The sequence below is a fragment of the Eleginops maclovinus genome, chromosome 5, assembly GCF_036324505.1.
Source record: "Eleginops maclovinus isolate JMC-PN-2008 ecotype Puerto Natales chromosome 5, JC_Emac_rtc_rv5, whole genome shotgun sequence".
In the NCBI taxonomy this organism is placed as follows: Eukaryota; Metazoa; Chordata; class Actinopteri; order Perciformes; family Eleginopidae; genus Eleginops; species Eleginops maclovinus.
In genome coordinates, this window is record NC_086353.1 from 13,501,197 (window position 1) to 13,518,403 (window position 17,207).

General features: G+C 38.6%; 2 protein-coding genes across 2 annotated transcripts in view; both read left to right on the plus strand.

Moving 5' to 3' along the window:
* Positions 1–4,371, plus strand: part of zcchc7 (zinc finger, CCHC domain containing 7) — a 42,700-nt gene extending 38,329 nt beyond the window's left edge. Inside the window, exon 10 of the mRNA XM_063884265.1 lies at positions 261–4,371. Within this exon, the coding sequence (XP_063740335.1) occupies positions 261–853 (593 nt within the window). The 3' untranslated portion in view covers positions 854–4,371. The remainder of the gene's footprint in view (positions 1–260) is intronic.
* Positions 4,372–6,782: 2,411 nt separating this feature from the next.
* pgm2 (phosphoglucomutase 2) lies at positions 6,783–17,090 on the plus strand. The gene is given in 14 exon segments (XM_063884049.1): positions 6,783–6,962; positions 6,965–7,008; positions 9,242–9,409; positions 9,598–9,789; positions 10,515–10,598; positions 10,962–11,155; positions 11,408–11,597; positions 11,684–11,781; positions 11,987–12,170; positions 12,494–12,587; positions 13,508–13,637; positions 13,747–13,939; positions 14,478–14,611; positions 16,184–17,090. Coding segments are annotated over 14 exon segments (1,836 nt in total). The 5' UTR covers positions 6,783–6,934; the 3' UTR covers positions 16,287–17,090.
* Positions 17,091–17,207: the final 117 nt, after the last annotated feature.

Here is a 17,207-nt window from a genome sequence, read left to right on the forward strand (position 1 = left end):
GTGCCAAAGCTCTTGCTCTTGAATTCAATCATTAGTTTAGGGTCCATTATTAATTGAAATTGAAAAGTAAAAATCCAAACATAAAGGAGAGGTTATCCATTTAAACTACAACATAGCAGTAAACAGCAAAAGACTAAACCCTTGGTTATTTATGTGAATTAGAGTGGTTTACACTCCTGTTTTTGAGTATAAAATCTTAAGTTTTTGCACGTATATAATAAGTAATTAATGTATTTTTCTTTTTCCTTTTTTTTCCGCAGATCTGGAAAAAAATGGCCTTTTACCTACCAGTTCTCAGACCCCTTTCACTCCAGGACCGCCAAAGAAGAGACAGAAATTCAGCCATTACAAAAGCAACCACCAGCCCAACCATACACCTCGCCAAAGCCCTAGCAACCACAAACCAGGCCATATCTTTTTCAATGACGGTGACTTTCAGGCTCCAGCACCCAAAGCGAAATGGAACAATAGGCCCAAACAACAGGAAGGCACTGGCACTGAGAAACCATGGAAACCCAAGAGACCTGTTCCTACTTCAAAAAGCCGTCTCCCACCTAAAAAGATAATTTTGAATGAAACAGATGACTTTCCCAGAGGAGGAGGCAAAAGAGAAGATGCAGAGAAGAAGAGGAAGCGGTTGGGGAAGAGAACAAATGTTCCTGAAAAACCACATAAAGGCCGCCCTCATTGGGTTAAACCTGAAGAGATGCAGGGGTCAGCCTCAAAGAAAGAGAAAGGCAAAAGGAGCAAGAGGGGACGAGCCCGTAAGAACGCTAACAAAAAGGATGCTTCACAGATGTACCCTACTGATGAGAACCTGTTTAGCATCAAACAGAGGAAACGCCACAGATAGCACCAGTTTGTGTGAGGGCAGTGATCTTCATGACCAGTTCAGCATATGTGTTAGGGACATTTCAGGAATCTCAGGCATTTTGTTTGACTGCCAGTGCTGCTGTATAGGGTTCATAGGCCTGTTTAATAGAAGACCTTTTCAAATGTCATAGTAAGGAGAGCACAGGTATAATCTGCTTTAATTTTCATGTCCTGGTACTGTGCATGCTGACACACTTTCACAGTTGGGACTAAAAAAACAGTCTCAGTCACATTTTAACAGGTTGTTCTCTCTTTAGTCTTTCCTCATGTTTCTACTGGTCCCATACTGAGATCCCCTCTTAAATTCAGGGGCCTTTGAAGGTTACAATGCCCATTTATATAAATATAAACAGCTAAAATATGGGTTTGACATATTTGAAAAAACAAGTTTAGATCTTTTTTCATTTTGCATTGATGATATTCAGTCTTTGACCTTTGAATTGATACATTGATTGGTTTGGAAAGGTATTTGCAGTATGATCATGACAAGCAAAGCTTTCCTTAAAATTTCCAACTGTGTTTTTCCTACTTTGACAAGGCAAAATGTCAGATGTAAAAAATGTATTTTCGGTTTGATTTTGGAATGGCTTTTTCACAATTTGTCTTTGTGATTAGTGTGAATTAAACTTAACATAAAAAGGAAATAAGTGCTTGGTAGATTATTTCTTTGATGTAACAATGCTTCTTGGCAATAAATCTTATACCGTTGGAAAGCCTGTTTTCTTACCTTTCAAATGGTGCCACATTAGTGAGGAACATGCATTTGTGGGAAGAGGAGCAGCAGAGCTGACTGGGTTGCACTATGAAAAATGTGACAAATCTCCTCTACCAATGTCAAACTGCAGCCTATATCCACTCTCATACGGCCACCAGGAGGCCTGCCTTGACTGTCCTTCACTGTCAGGCACACTTGCACTGGAACCTCAACATGTGGAGGACCATTATGTACGGAACTTGGATTACAGGGTCACAGTGTGGAGAAGACGCGGAGAACGCTTTGCTGATTGCTGCTCCGATAGAGTAGGAGTGGAGAGGAGCGAATGACCTGCCTGCAGTCCTGACCTTGACCCCATTGGACACTTGTGGGATCAGCTTGGCGGGCTGTCCGTGCCAGAGTGACCAACACATCCACATTGGCTGACTTGGGGCAAATGCTGGTTGAAAAATGGGATGCCATCCCACAGCAGTGTGTGAACAGCATGAGGAGCAGATGCTTTTGTGGCTGTGTATGGTTCTTCCACACGGTACTCTGCTGCTTGTTGAATTTATAAATTGTTAATAAATAAATTGTTGCTTGTTTCATCAGACTTCAATCATCTAATCCACCAAAGAACACCAAAAGAGTCGACAGCAAAAAAAAGCTGTTTGGCATTGGCAGGGAAGATTTGTCACATTTTTCATGGGCGTAACCCACATACTCTCTGCTGCTCCTCCCACAAATACATGTTCCTCACAAATGTGGGACTATTTGAAAGGTAAGAAAACAAGCTTTCCAACGGTGTAGGATTTATTGCCAAGAAGCATTGTTACAACAAAGAAATAAGCTACCAAATACAATTTTCCTTACTTAAGTCGTAACCTTTATCATACCCGTGCCCTCATTTTCACAACTAAGTAATTGTTTTAAAGTATCAGGAGACTGACAAATAAGAAACCAGGTAAGAATTCATGAGATCTTACCTTTAGTGCTATATTTCAGTCATTGCATTGCAGATCAGCCATGGAGGACGCCCTCGATGTTTGAATCTCACCCCTTGAAAGCACAAGAATATAACCAGATGCACTCTTTCTGATATGCGGCCATGCGGTTGGCATGTGTACAGTAGACTGGTAGAAAGATAATAATTCTCCCAACTAAAGTTATTTGGATTGTCTTGGCTAACTGGGTCATGATTCCTGATTTCTGAAACAGACATTGCTGTTAGTTTTTTTTTAAAACTTTTGCTGTTTTGAGCACCACAAACCAATTGCCATCTAGTAAGAATATATTTAAGAAAAAGGCAGAGATCTCTACAATCTAGATTGATTTATAGCACTACACTTTGTATTTGTAGGGGAACTGTCCATTTTGGGCAACAACTGTCTTCTAACAAAACAAACATTCAGTTGCATTAACCAGTGACGTGCGGTGAAGTTCATGGCTGGTGAGGCACTGACGTCATCACAATCAGATTTGAACCTTAGAGCATCTTATTAAATGTTCATCTTATGAAAATTGTTTTAGTTTGGATATGCAATCCTCCATTCTAAAAGTAGGGTCAGGCGAGACGAAAAAATAAGCAAACGACTGCACTTGACTTAACTGTAAATTTTAGCTCGCTGGCACTTATTCTGCAGCGCACGAAGAATCACTGGACTCACTAGCACCTACTGCCATGAGGCAGGAGAACTGCGTGCCTCACCTAGTCTCTCTTCGCAGCGGTTTTGCTCAGCACAAGAGACACGTTACAGACATACAGTTGACAAAAAACACTGTATATTATATACACCAGCTAAAGTATGGAAATTAGTTAATATAGCCAGAGTGTTTGAACATTTTAATAGCGACATACAGACAGACAGCAGTTACAGTCTCACTGTATAGCATGTCAGCAGGTTGGTGCCTCACCGAGCAGCCGTTCTCAGTGTTTGAACGTGAATATGAAAATTCAGCGATTTTGGATCAAAATAATGTAAAACTGGTGAAATTAAAAGGAAAATAACTTTATAATACAAACAACTGGATAAATATGATCATTAAATTTATTTCTTCATTTTACTTTTCATGATGACCGTGCCTCACCTGCCTCCCCTCACCGCACGTCACTGGCATTAACGTATCAATTATCATTAGATTGCTTAATAAATGATGGTTAACATTGATGTCCTTGCTATCTTATTCTCCAATTGCTTTGTTTACAGTTGTTTCTGCATATTACATATTGAATGAATAACAGACTCTGCTCTTAGAAGGGAAGTGGGATCATCTCATAGTGCCTCAGCTCTGAACACAGTCTTTAAGTTGGTTCCACTGTGTGCAACATGAAGTAAAGAATGGGGAGGTTTATTTTAAATACTCTTTGAAATGGTACATTTTTTTATTTAGAACTGAATCACTAAGACGCCTTTTTTCTATAACACATTAAGTTGGTGATATAAAATATGTGAACATACTGTAAATGCCTAAAGAAAACGTGTTTAATGCCAATCGGCAGATAGTTGTCATACATTGCTGTCCTTACAGTATTAACTTTTCCCCACTTTTGAAATTCAGATCTTATGACATATTGAACTTAATAACATAACACGAACAAGGCTGCCTGATGTTTTGTGGACTGATACAACTTGAATCTGCTCTGACATGATTTCTGTGTTACAGAAGGAGAAGTCATGTACACCTTTATTTAAGACCTTGTCACACTGGTTTATTCAGTAACTGTCTAATAATTGTTCACAATTCTTTTCTTATGTAACTTATGTTGATTATACAGTAAAAATCATTTGGTTCCAATCCCTAAATGTCTCTTTTTTTCCCATTGGATGTTTTAACGTATTGCCATATCAGGTATTTTTCTATATATTCTACATAGTATTCCAAGGTATTAAAAGTATTTAATTTGATTTGCCAATAGGATCCCTTGGTCCCATTGATGCCCAAAAAGGACAATGAAAAACACACATTCCTGCAATAACATAAGATAAGATGTACCTTTATTAATCCCTGCGGGATTCACAAGTTTACATTATGCAGCAACAGATAGAGAAAGAAAAACAGCACAGATTCACAAGGATACAAAACAATGTATATACATGTACAGGTAAGTAACTCTTTTTAAATGAACTGTTAGAACAAAAAATAATTAAGAATTATACGTTTGTTACTTTTTCAGACCTCTTAACTCTTTATTAATTTCATTAACTTGAATGATAGAAAATTAGGAAATGTCAATGTGTTACACTGACATATTAACTGGATCTCTATATTCAGTTAAAACACAATTAAGATCTTATACAGATGCAGCTCAATAAGTTACAATATCGTGGAAAAGTTCATTTATTTCATTAAGTCAATTAAAAAATTTTAACTCATATTATATGGATTCATTACACACAAAGTGAAATATTTCAAGCCTTCTTTTGTCTGAATCTTGATGATTACGGCTTCCAGCTAATGAAAACCCCAAAATCAGTATCTCAGAAAATTAGAATATTACATAAGACCAATAAAAAAAAACGATTTTTAATACAGAAATGTCGACCTTTTGAAAAGAATGTTCATATGTTTGCACTCAGTACTTGGTTGGGCCTCCTTTTGCATAAATTATTGCATCAATGCGACGTGGCATGGGGCCGATCAGCCTGTGGCACCCCTAAGGTGTTATGGAAGCCCAGGTTCCTTTGATAGCGGCCTTCAGCTCGTCTGCATTTTTTGGGTCTCGTGTCTCTCATCTTCCTCTTGACAATACCCCATAAATTCTCTATAGGGTTCAGTTCAGGCGAGTTTGCTGGCCAATCAAGCACAGTAATTCCGTGGTCATTAAACCAGGTCTTAGTACTTTTGGCAGTGTGGGCAGGTGCCAAGTCCTGCTGGAAAATGAAATCAGCATCTCCATAAAGCTTGTCAGAAGAAGGAAGCATGAAGTGCTGTAAAACTTCCTGGTAGACGGCTACGTTGACTTTGGACTTGAGAAAACACAGTGGGCCAACACCAGCAGAGGACATTGCTCCCCAAATCATCACTGACTGTGGAAACTTCACACTGGACTTCAAGCAATGTGGATACGGTGCCTCTCTCTCTTCCTCCAGACTCTGGGACCTTGATTTCCAAATGAAATGCAAAATGTACTTTAATCTGAAAAGAAGACTTTGGACAATTGAGCAATAGAACTGTTCTTTTTCTCCTTAGCCCAGAAAAGACGCTTCTGACGTTGTCTCTTGTTCAGCAGTGGCTTGACACGAGGAATGCGACAGTTGTAGACCATGTCCTGGATACGTCTGTGCGTAGTGGCTCTTGATGCACTGACTCCAGCCTCAGTCCATTTCTTGTGAAGCTCCCCCAAATTGTTGAATGGCCTTTTCTTGACAATCCTCTCAAGGCTGCGGTTATCCCTGTTGCTTGTGCGTCTTTTCCTACCACACTTTTTCCTTCCACTCAACTTTCTATGAATATGCTTGGATACAGCACTCTGTGAACAGCCAGCTTCTTTAGCAATGACATTTTGAGGCTTACCCTCCTTGTGGAGATTGTCAATGACTGTCTTCTGGACAACTGTCAAGTCAGCAGTCATCCCCATGATTGTGAAAGCCTACTGAACCAGATTGAGAAACCATTTAAAGGCTTAGGTGTTTTGAATTAATTAGCTGATTAGAGTGACACCGTGAGTCTACAATATTGAAGTTTTTCACAGTATTCTAATTTTGTGAGATACTGATTTTTGGGTTTTCATTAGTTGTAAGCCGTAGTCATCAATGTTAAGACAAATAAAGGCTTGAAAGATTTCACTTTGTGTTTAATGAATCCATATAATATATGAGTTTAATGTTTTTAATTGACTTAATGAAATAAATTACCTTTTCCACGATATCCCAATTTATTGAGCTGCACCTGTATAAGATCTTAATTGTGTTTTAACTGAAGTTAACGACATTATTTAAGAAAAAGTAATAAAAGTATAGTGAAAGTAAGCTAACATTCATCATTTCTTCATAGATGAATTGTCATTGAAGAAAAAGGTTAGCTGAAATGTTTAATAGAATGACCTTTAACTTGCTGGTGGCGTTTTATGACCAAAGGAAAATAGAAAAGCTAATCATCTAACACTGCAAGATTTGATTTGACTTTGTCATTGAAGCCCTCTTGCGTGATATCACATAATTACCATGATTGCGGCAACCCGTGAACGCAGCAGATGAGAAACTCGTGACGCGTTACGTCGCTCCGCCCCGCGCTTTGGACAGTGGTCACATCTTCAGCTGCATTTCCCCTTTTATTGTGTTGTAAAAGGTTTCAGTGTGAGCATAATCGCCTCGTTCGAACATATCTGGTGAAGTGGACATCGCCTTGACTCGGAACAGCAGGGACATGGAGAACGGTTCATCCATAGCGGGGGACTCGAGCTGCAGCAGGCTGTCAGGCAGTGGCTGGAGTTTGACAAGGTGAGCTGACAGCTAGCTGCTAGCTGCATGTGCTGAGTCTGTTACCTGCTGGGTTATATAAGTGATTCAGTGTCTGGTCAAACTATAATTCACAGTCACTAATCTGTTCTACTGTATATTATTATTATTATTATTATTATTATTATTATTATTATTATTATTATTATTATTATTATTATTTAGTGTGTAGCGTGTTAATATATTTAGATTGGTGGAAGAAGTTCTGTTTTTACTAAAAGTTGATGTAGTACAGTGTATGGACATAGAAAATGCATTACGTACCTTAAAAAACCAGCCAAGTATGTGCAGTGCCGAAATGAAGTACCAAAAGTACTTATTAAGCATAATGTCCCAAGGTCTAAAACGTGTATATTATATTATTGGATTATTACTAATGATGTAATATATTCAAAGAAATTGTAATGTTACAGCTGGTTACCGGTGGAGCTAATTTTGCTTTATATATTCCTTGGTAGTTTGAGCTTTAATAAAACATCGTGATTTATTAGTTGAGTAAATGTTGTAATAATAATCTGAATCTGTAGTTACAAAAGATGAAAATATACCTAAAAAGTAGAATTTTCAAGTAGCAATAATAGAGTTACTCAAGTAAAGTTAAACGTATTACAAAGTACACAACTTTAGCAAACGTACTTTCCTCGATCGCTTTTATAGCACCTCATATAAATCACTAACTCTAACTGCAAATGTGGCGTCAGGTACAGTGCGAGTGACATGATACACATCAAGGCTGTTTCATAATAAGCTTCTAATAGAAACACTTTACTGGGATCTTTAATAGTTCTTTATTTAACAGGTAGTCATTGTCTTAATAATTATAGGCTAATAAACAAATCATGCATATGACTATTATAATTCAAGGGAATACAGAGAAATTGTTGGATTGCTCCCCTCCCAAACCAATAATAAATGTCAAAACATTTTTAGCTAGAAAGTAAGTTTAGTTACAAAATGTAAAATCTGTCAACAGCCAAGTCTCCAATAATACATATATTATGAATGCTGAAGCAGTTCTTTATTAAAGGTTACCACGAGTCCTACCAAAACCATAGTTCTCTGGAAACTTTGAAGTTAAATGTGTGGAAATAATGAATCTTTAATATAAAGCTTTATACATTTATGATGTGTAGTTACCATGGAGGAAGGTCAAAAATAACATATTTACATGCCACGTGTCCACTGCCTCCCCGCTGTCCTCATCAAAAGGACATAGGAACTGAAACAGACTGATATTCTGATTATTAGTAATTTCACAGAGAGAATGCTCGAGTCACACGTAGAAGAGAACACCAGGGTGTAATCAGACTAACGTGCATCCGGCCCTCAGACCTAAACAAACCAAGTCATTGATGGTCTTAAAGAGACAGGGGATGCCTCTCATCAAGTCACATTGGAAAAGGGACCCTGGTTCATTAGTCTTCACATAATTGTGTTAGGGCAGTTTACCCAATGGCACATTTTAATAGGAACCATCATGTGGACCCACATGCTGTGTTTATGGCTGCCAATTCTACCCATACTTATTCTTCAGTACAAGTTATTATCTTTTGGGGAAAATGGACACATCATTCATTCACAACTAAATGCAATATAGTCGATAAAGATACCTGCGTTTGGCTTGTAAGTCACTCTGGAGAAAATATGCATATATTATAGTAGCATTATATTATATGACACATAACATTGTATAAGCAACACATGTTACCATACACAAACACTGAGTAATTTAACAGACCTAAACCAAATGTTTCTTCAAATGTCCCAGTGTTAGCGAGCCATCCAGTTTTCAACTGCAGTCTTTAGCATACAGTGAAAAAAATTAAACGTTGACTTTAATTAAATGTATTATCTCAACATATTTTACATAACTGTATTAGTTTAGTTGAAAGCAATAATATTAACTTGGACCTAATATTTGTTTTATTTAAACTTAATTGTATTGCTTTTAACCTAATAAGTCAACTTTTAATTTTTTTCAGTGTAAGTCTTTTCTCAAATATCTTGGCAAACACTTTAATGCTCAAATAAATGTTCTAGTATTGTAATGTATTAAAATCTTTTTGAGATTTGGAAAAAAAAAATCAGTTTTTACATTACTTTGTGATTATTGATTATCAAACGGACTTTTTAAACCAAATCTCCAGTTGAAAGTTATTAATAAAGGTATGTTATGTTGGATGAATTAAAATAAAGGCATGTTTTCCTTCCCCAGAATCCCAAGACCGTGTCAATGGTGCAGGACCTGGTGAAAGAAGGAGCTGTGGAGGCTTTGAAGAAATGCTTCTCCTCCAGGATGGAGTTTGGTACCGCAGGTCTGAGAGCAGCTATGGGCCCTGGCACATGCTGTATGAATGACCTCACTATCATCCAGACAACACAGGTTGGTTAATGGTTAAACTACTACCACACAGTAAGGGTCACATTCAAAGCCAGACATGGTGTTATTGATTTTGTTCTCTGCTTTTTGCAAAGACATGTCTCAGTGCAGCTGTCCTAAAGGTCCCACAATGCAAGTTTCGAAATATTCTTCTCCTATTTCTCTAAGTCTTTTCACTTTTCTTCTTGCAGGGTTTCTGTCGCTACCTGGAGGACAGTTTTGATACCATCAAGGAGCGTGGGGTGGTGATAGGGTACGACGCCCGGGCCCACCCCCCAAGTGGGGGCGGCAGCAAACGCTTCGCCAGCCTGGCCGCTGCTGTGTTCATCAGCCGCGGGGTGCCGGTCCACCTCTTCTCTGGTATCACCCCGACACCATTTGTGGTAATCACTTAAACTTTAGCAATTTCCTAATTTTCCTTAATTTTTTTCGACATTGCAGTCACAGATGATATAGTACCTTAACAAATGAAAAGGACATAAGTTAAACATTCTCACAGTTGAATTTGTAGGGTCATTTGTGATCGAACCATATTCTAAGTGAGATCAGTTTGTCTGATGAAAGTGTTGCTCGTGCTGCAGGGGATAGTGGGACAGAAGTTACAGGGCAAATACCATTCAAAAAGTACACTTCCCTTTATTTAGTGCACATTGCATAAGACGCAGTCTGTCATAATGCTGTCATCATCCAAAGACTCAAATCATTTAGGCAAGGGAAGTTTCTTTATATAGCACCTTTCAACACAAGGCAATTCAAAGTGCTTAAATTTCGCGTAAATCAAGTTGGATGAACCTAAATGCAAAATTGATTTTATTCTTTATACTGTTTGCTGGACTCAAAATTACCCACAGCCGTAACAAAACAAATTGTTTGTGTATCTGTGTATCTGTATCTGTTTGTGCAGGCTTCCTTTTCCTCTGACACATACTTAAAACAGACAAGCAATTGATATGTAGATTTTCACCTGGATTTTATGTCCCAATGCATCTCTTGTTGCACTAATGTTTATCTGTCAACAATAACACACTGTGGGCATATACTGTATTTATATTGTGTAGTATTTATTTGAAATTATTTGAAATATGACACATTTCTCTCCTGCCTGTAGCCGTTCACAGTTTCTCACCTGGGTCTGTGTGCTGGTATCATGGTGACCGCCTCGCACAACCCCAAACAGGACAATGGCTACAAGGTAACTTTCTTACTTTTTTTATCTTCCCTGTTTGTTTTAAGATATAACATTTTGTTCAGTGTAAAGTGAAACAATTACTGTTAGTTGATCGACAGAAAATGAAAAACTAAGATTTCCAAAGTTCCTGTTTTCCTGTTCCTGTACGTCATGTTTAGTGGTTTCTGACGGTTGACGTAATAAGTAATTTCAGCATTTGACTCCAGGACATTATGTTCTAATAATTTTCTAACTTTATATAGAAAAATGTTTAACCAATACAAAAATATAACATGATCTGCATATTTATCGGTATTTAAAATAACAGTTAGTCAACGTCCTTATTATTTTGTTCTTCCTTTCCTTTGCTGCTTGTCTGTGTCTCAGGTGTACTGGGAGAACGGGGCACAGATCGTCTCTCCTCATGACAAAGGTATCGCCAAGGCCATAGAGGAGAACCTGGAGCCCTGGCCCGAGTCCTGGAGCACAGAGGAGGCCCTGAAGAGCCCCTTGCTCAAAGATCCCTACCAGGACATCCACACACAATACTTCAAAGCCATCCAGAAACACTGTCACCACAGGTGCTCCATAGATGACTATAGATTACCCATTTAGCAGGATGTATATAAAACAGCTGAGAATGAATTGACATAGAACTACATGAACTGTGTTATCGAAATCATTGCATGTTGCTGATCAACATTTAAAATGCATTTATGAGACAAAACTGTAGGGCACACTGGGGGAAACACAGAAACTACAGAGCTGAAAGGAAGTAGACATGGAGACTCCGGAAAAAAACAATGTTTTGACTTTGGCTTCTGTCTTTACAGGGACATAAACAAGAGTTCAGAGGTGAAAATCGTGCATACATCTGTGCACGGCGTTGGACACACATTTGTCCAGTCAGCTTTTCAGGCCTTTGACCTCCACCCTCCATTTGCTGTCGAGGAACAGAAAGATCCAGACCCTGAATTCCCCACTGTCAAATATCCCAATCCCGAGGAAGGAAAAGGAGTCCTGGTATGTTCTGAACATTCACATCACCAACAGTCATATAAACACAGAGGGTTTTAGGATGAAGATGTAACGTTTGTGTGTTTTTGCAGACTCTGTCGTTTGCACTGGCAGAGAGGAAGGGGGCTGCTGTTGTGTTGGCGAATGATCCTGATGCTGATCGCCTGGCCATCGCTGAGAAGCAGGAAAGGTCTGTGTTTGTGTGAATATAATGTTCATCTGCGTATTGTGTTGATATAATTGCAGATTGTTAACTTTTTCTCACACCTTGACCACCTTTAAACCTCCAGAACCGATGCAAATGAAACACTTCAAACAACACAGACTTTGATTTATAAGGCTATGTTTGTTTGCAATTCTGCACTTAAATAACCTCTGCCCTCTGTTTGTTTCAGTGGACAGTGGCGAGTGTTCACTGGTAATGAGTTGGGAGCGTTGCTTGGATGGTGGATGTTCCGCTGTTGGAAAGAGCAGAACTCTGACGCTGCTGCTGCGGTGAAAAACCTCTACATGCTGTCGAGCACCGTCTCATCCAAGATACTGCGTGCCATTGCTCTGAAGGAAGGCTTCCACTTTGAGGTAATGCTAGTGAACTTCATTGGTATAATCTCTTATAAATGCGAAACTCAACAAAAACATACTGTACAAATTTTGTTTAAAAGCACAGATCTGAGGATAATGTCCTCATCGAAAAGGTTGTAGTACTTAACAGCCTTAACTGCATTTCCAGTATATCGGGTTCTCTTGTAATGATTGATCTTAGAATACTTCAGCAAGAATAACTTAAGAGAAAATGTGGCCCATAAAAGACATATTAATGATACAGTTAAATACACTCATAGACTTCACCATTGCACATTTCTGAGCTACATTTGATGCTTACTGTCCCGATGTTTGCACAGGAAACACTTACTGGGTTCAAATGGATGGGAAACAGAGCCAGAGACCTTTTGGACCAGGGCAAGACTGTGCTTTTTGCCTTTGAGGAGGCCATAGGTATACACACACACACACACACACACACACACACATGTACATAAATGAATGACAGCGTATCTGATTCATTTTTGGTAGCATCACATTATAGGGATTCTTGTAATGATTTATTTCACCGGATATGTTGATTTGATTTTGCTAAGAGGATTCATCTGATTTAAATGTAACTATGGTCAGTTGGTGGTCTGAACAAAATCCTTTTGCCAGTTCACAAGATCTTAGTTGGCGTAATGGTCATTGCAGAAACAGAGACTGGCCAAAAGCGTATGTATTAAAGTAAAAGCAAAAGAATACCAACTATCTGCCTTTAGATTGCTGCCAACAAAGCATGCTTTGTTCTCACTGAATCATGATAAACACAGGCACACTGCTGTGTCACTAGGCCCCTAGTGTTGAATGATGGTCATTACAACAACAGTCATCGAAACTAAACTAAATCAAACTATAAAGTGAAATATCTAAATATCCTATCCCTGACCTTTTGCAATAAAATTTTATTAACTTCTCTAACAGTAGATCTTATAATACCTTAACCTCTTCAAGCACTTCCTCTGTGGCCTGCTGCCTGACAAATTGTTGCGTGGCAACAAATGATTACTGAAGAGCATTTATAATGGTGTACAGTGTAGTTATTTGTTTAAGGAATAAATCAATCATTGAAGTTAGAGAAAGCCTTAAAATATCAGACGTGGGCACTTTGGTAAGTTAGTTAGTTAACAGTTAATCCCCATGCCCTGTCGGTTTTAAAAGTTGTTTGAGGTTATGGCAAATGTTCACTTAAACTCACAAATGGAGCATTCCCATGTAATATGCATGTGGTGCTGTAATTGAAATTGCATGCCTTTGCACACAGTTAATAAAAAGACGCAACTGGAGGCTACGCATACCAAGAGGGAACTTTGGTTGTGTGTGTGTTGCAGGGTATATGTGTAGTCCCTCTGTATTGGACAAGGATGGAGTGAGTGCTGCAGCCATAGCAGGAGAGATGATTTCCTATCTGGCCACGAAAAGCTTGAAGCTTTCTCAACAAGTCACTAACATCTATGAAGAGTAAGATGACTTAAACTCAAAATAAACTCATATGGCTTGGACATTTTATAATTAAGATGTATAGACTTCAACTGCAGACTTGAACTCTGTCTCTCTCTCTCATTGTCAGGTACGGCTACCACATCAGTAAGAATTCCTATTTCATTTGCCATGACCAGGATGTGATCCGCAGCTTGTTCGAGCGCCTGCGCAACCATAGTGGCCAGAAAGACTCGTATCCCACTGAATGTGGCCGCTTCGCCATTTCTGCTGTACGGGACCTGACCACCGGCTACGACAGCAACCAGCCTTGCAACAAGGCTGTAAGTGCATGAATTTAGAGCGGACAAACCCGTGCTTCAATAAATTCCAGTTGCTTACGTGCAGTAACAATGATATTAACAAATATTTCAGCAGAAAAAACTAAGTTAGGGTCTCTAAGTTAATGTGTATAACTGCTGGATGTGGAAATAAACAACGGCTTATTATTGCTATTGTGGGTTTGAAAAATAAAATCATTATGGAGCAGGCGTTGTAATATTGAGAAAAGTTGTAAAATATACATGACTACTCACTAAGGTTATCAAGTCATACATTTTTTAAGGAACCACAATGCTTCACTTTGCAGGGTTGGCCCCTTGCTGTGTGCTATGGGTTAGGGTTGATCCAATCTTGCAAAGTTTTTAATCTCTTGAATATATAACTATCTAAGTGACTGTTGCACTGTTGTTGAAGGTCTTTTACGGTTCCAGAATCATGAAAAACAGAATATGTGAGCTTCCCCCTTTTCTCTTGTATTGTATTCTAACTATTGTATTTAGTTTTCTTATCTATCTATTCATCACTCTTTGTCTTTCTCAGGTTCTTCCCACCTCCAGGTCGAGTCAGATGATCACCTTCAGCTTCGCCAACGGGGGTGTGGCAACCATGAGGACCAGCGGCACGGAGCCAAAAATCAAATACTATACTGAACTGTGTGCAGCTCCTGGTAACAGGTAGGGAGGGGACTGTAGAGACCAGGGGCTTCATTTATAAAGCTTTGCATAGGATTCACTTGGGAAGGTGGTGTACGTAGGACAAACCAAGTAAATACGCACAAACAATCCCGATTTATAAAACTACACCGGTTTTCCTTTATAAATCACAATCAACTCGAAATGCGGCGCTGCTTTGCGACTTCACGTAACGCCCACATGTTCCTATAAATAGTAAAAGAAACGGCCCGTATGAATATTCATTTAGACTGACTGCCTGATGACGATCTCAGGAAATGCCGACAGAACAGCTCAAAAAAAACATTTCACACAGTAAGATTTTGGTTCTTGTTGGGGGGGGTGCAGACAAGTTAATCATGTTGTTTGGTGGACGCAGTTGGAAGATAACAAAGAGTTGCAGCATGTGGAGCACTCTGTGAACGCTACTGCTTTAGAAAGTTGGATCATCAACAAATTAAATAAATATGCAGTCCGAAAAAGTTAATGGCAATATACCCTCCCACAGGCAGAGTGTTAAGAAGCTGTCAGAAATTGGCAAGGGGGGGTTACATCTGTGCGTCTGAAACTCCAATGTAACGTACTCTTCTTTCCTTTTTAGAAATAATAGTAAACCAAGTACAGTCTAGATGGGTTTGCACATGTACAAACAGTTGGGATTGTGTTTACAAAAGAGATATCTGTTTATTTGGTGGTTTGTGTTCCAACTATCAATCAGCTGTGCCCCCCCCCTGAAGCAACTCTATCAACCAGTTAAAGGAAACAAAGTTCAAAAATGCTTAACAATTTAAACACATTTTCACACATAATTACTCTATATAGTAAAACCATGCACTCATAAACAAAACAGGGTCAGTGTAAACGTAATTCTGTCTTTCGGTTTACTGCATCATTTATGAGAATACATTTCATAACATGTAAGAGTAACATATGCATTTATTTATTTCTCAAAGTTATGGTTTTGTGTGCACTCAGGAGCCTCAAATAGGCGTTTGTTCATTTTTGCAAATGAATTCTTCATATATGACACATGAGAGGTAATATTAAGATGTGTGTTATTATTTCACACGTTTCCCTCCATTCTTCCTTCTGCCAACGGTGCCGCAGTTTATCATCTCTCCCGTTTTTGTGCATACGCAGAGTGTGCGTGGAGGACCGTACATTCCCGTCAAGTTTGTTTTTTATAAATCGCAAAGATTGCTTATAAATTGGCATACGCCACATTTATAAATGAGGCCCCAGGCCAGGAAGTGGCTTTAGTGCTAGTGATTATTTTGATTATCTTCTAATCATTGATAATATAAAATGACAGTTTACAAGATCCAAGGGTAAAACCTAAAATGCTGAATGTATGTCTAGTTGAGTCCATCTCAAAGATATTAAATAACAAAGATATGCCAATTTTGAAAACAGCATATCCTCACCTTTTGTGTGTTAAAAAATCAATAGATTATCAAAACAGTTTGCCGGTACTTTTCTATAAATGCCCTAATTTTTTTACTTCTATATGTCTAAAGTGTAAATGGCTACCCAGTTACTTCATTGTCATGTTTTGTTTCCCCTGTGACTCAACAGTGATGTGACACACCTGAAGAAGGAGCTGGATGAATTGGTTGACGCTATTGTTGACAACTTCTTCGAGCCAGAGAAGAATAAGCTGCAGCCCAAACCGGAGTAACACTGATAGACAGTCATATACAGAACCAACTGTGACTAATATGTCTGAGCAACATTTCAAAGAGTGTCTTAATAACTCCAGAAGGGACTTTTGATTTAATACAGGCTTGACTTTACTTCATTGTCAATTTAACACATTTATGCTATCTTAATCTAATCTACAGGGTAAATGCTAACTTTTAGGGAATAGGGATGAATCCAGAGTTTTGGTAACAGTTTGGATTGAATTTACCTCACGCTGGAGATTTTAAACAACTTTCAAATGTTCCCCCTTCTACAGTCATTCCTGCTGTTTCACTGTGATGTTAATACACATGCTGTATATTCACTTGTATTTAACAAACACGCATCCAATACTTTTTCAGCATCAACTGCAAGGCTGCTAACGGGAAGAGTTACTGTTAACTTACTGTATACTGTAACTTTAAAACAGCTGTAGCTACCTTTAATGGATGTCATAACATGTTGCTAAACTTTGAATGTGTAATACCTTAAATTACAGTATGGCATTGAGAGTTAGGCTACAGTTAAATATATTTGTAAGTTAAAAGCTGTCATTCCGGGGTTGCAGATATGTAAAATGACCAAGCCTAAAAGCTTAGATGTTTTGTTCAAATGCTCCCACTGCTCCTTACTTGATATGAATAGTTAATACTCAAAGGGACTCAACAATGTTAAATCTACAATTAAGAGTATTTCAGAGATGTTGTCTTATTAGCACCTCACCTTTCCTTATGTGCCTCGTATTTCAAATGCTGTGCTGAAAATACAGTTAAACTCAATAAAAACGCTTTCTAACCATGAATCTCGAGAGAAATGTCGAAGGTAAAGCACCAACACTCACGCTGCGTGCAGACACGTTACCCCTGCATCCTGTGGCAGAGCATGCATGCAGCACGCACTTGTCATGTCCCATCTGAGA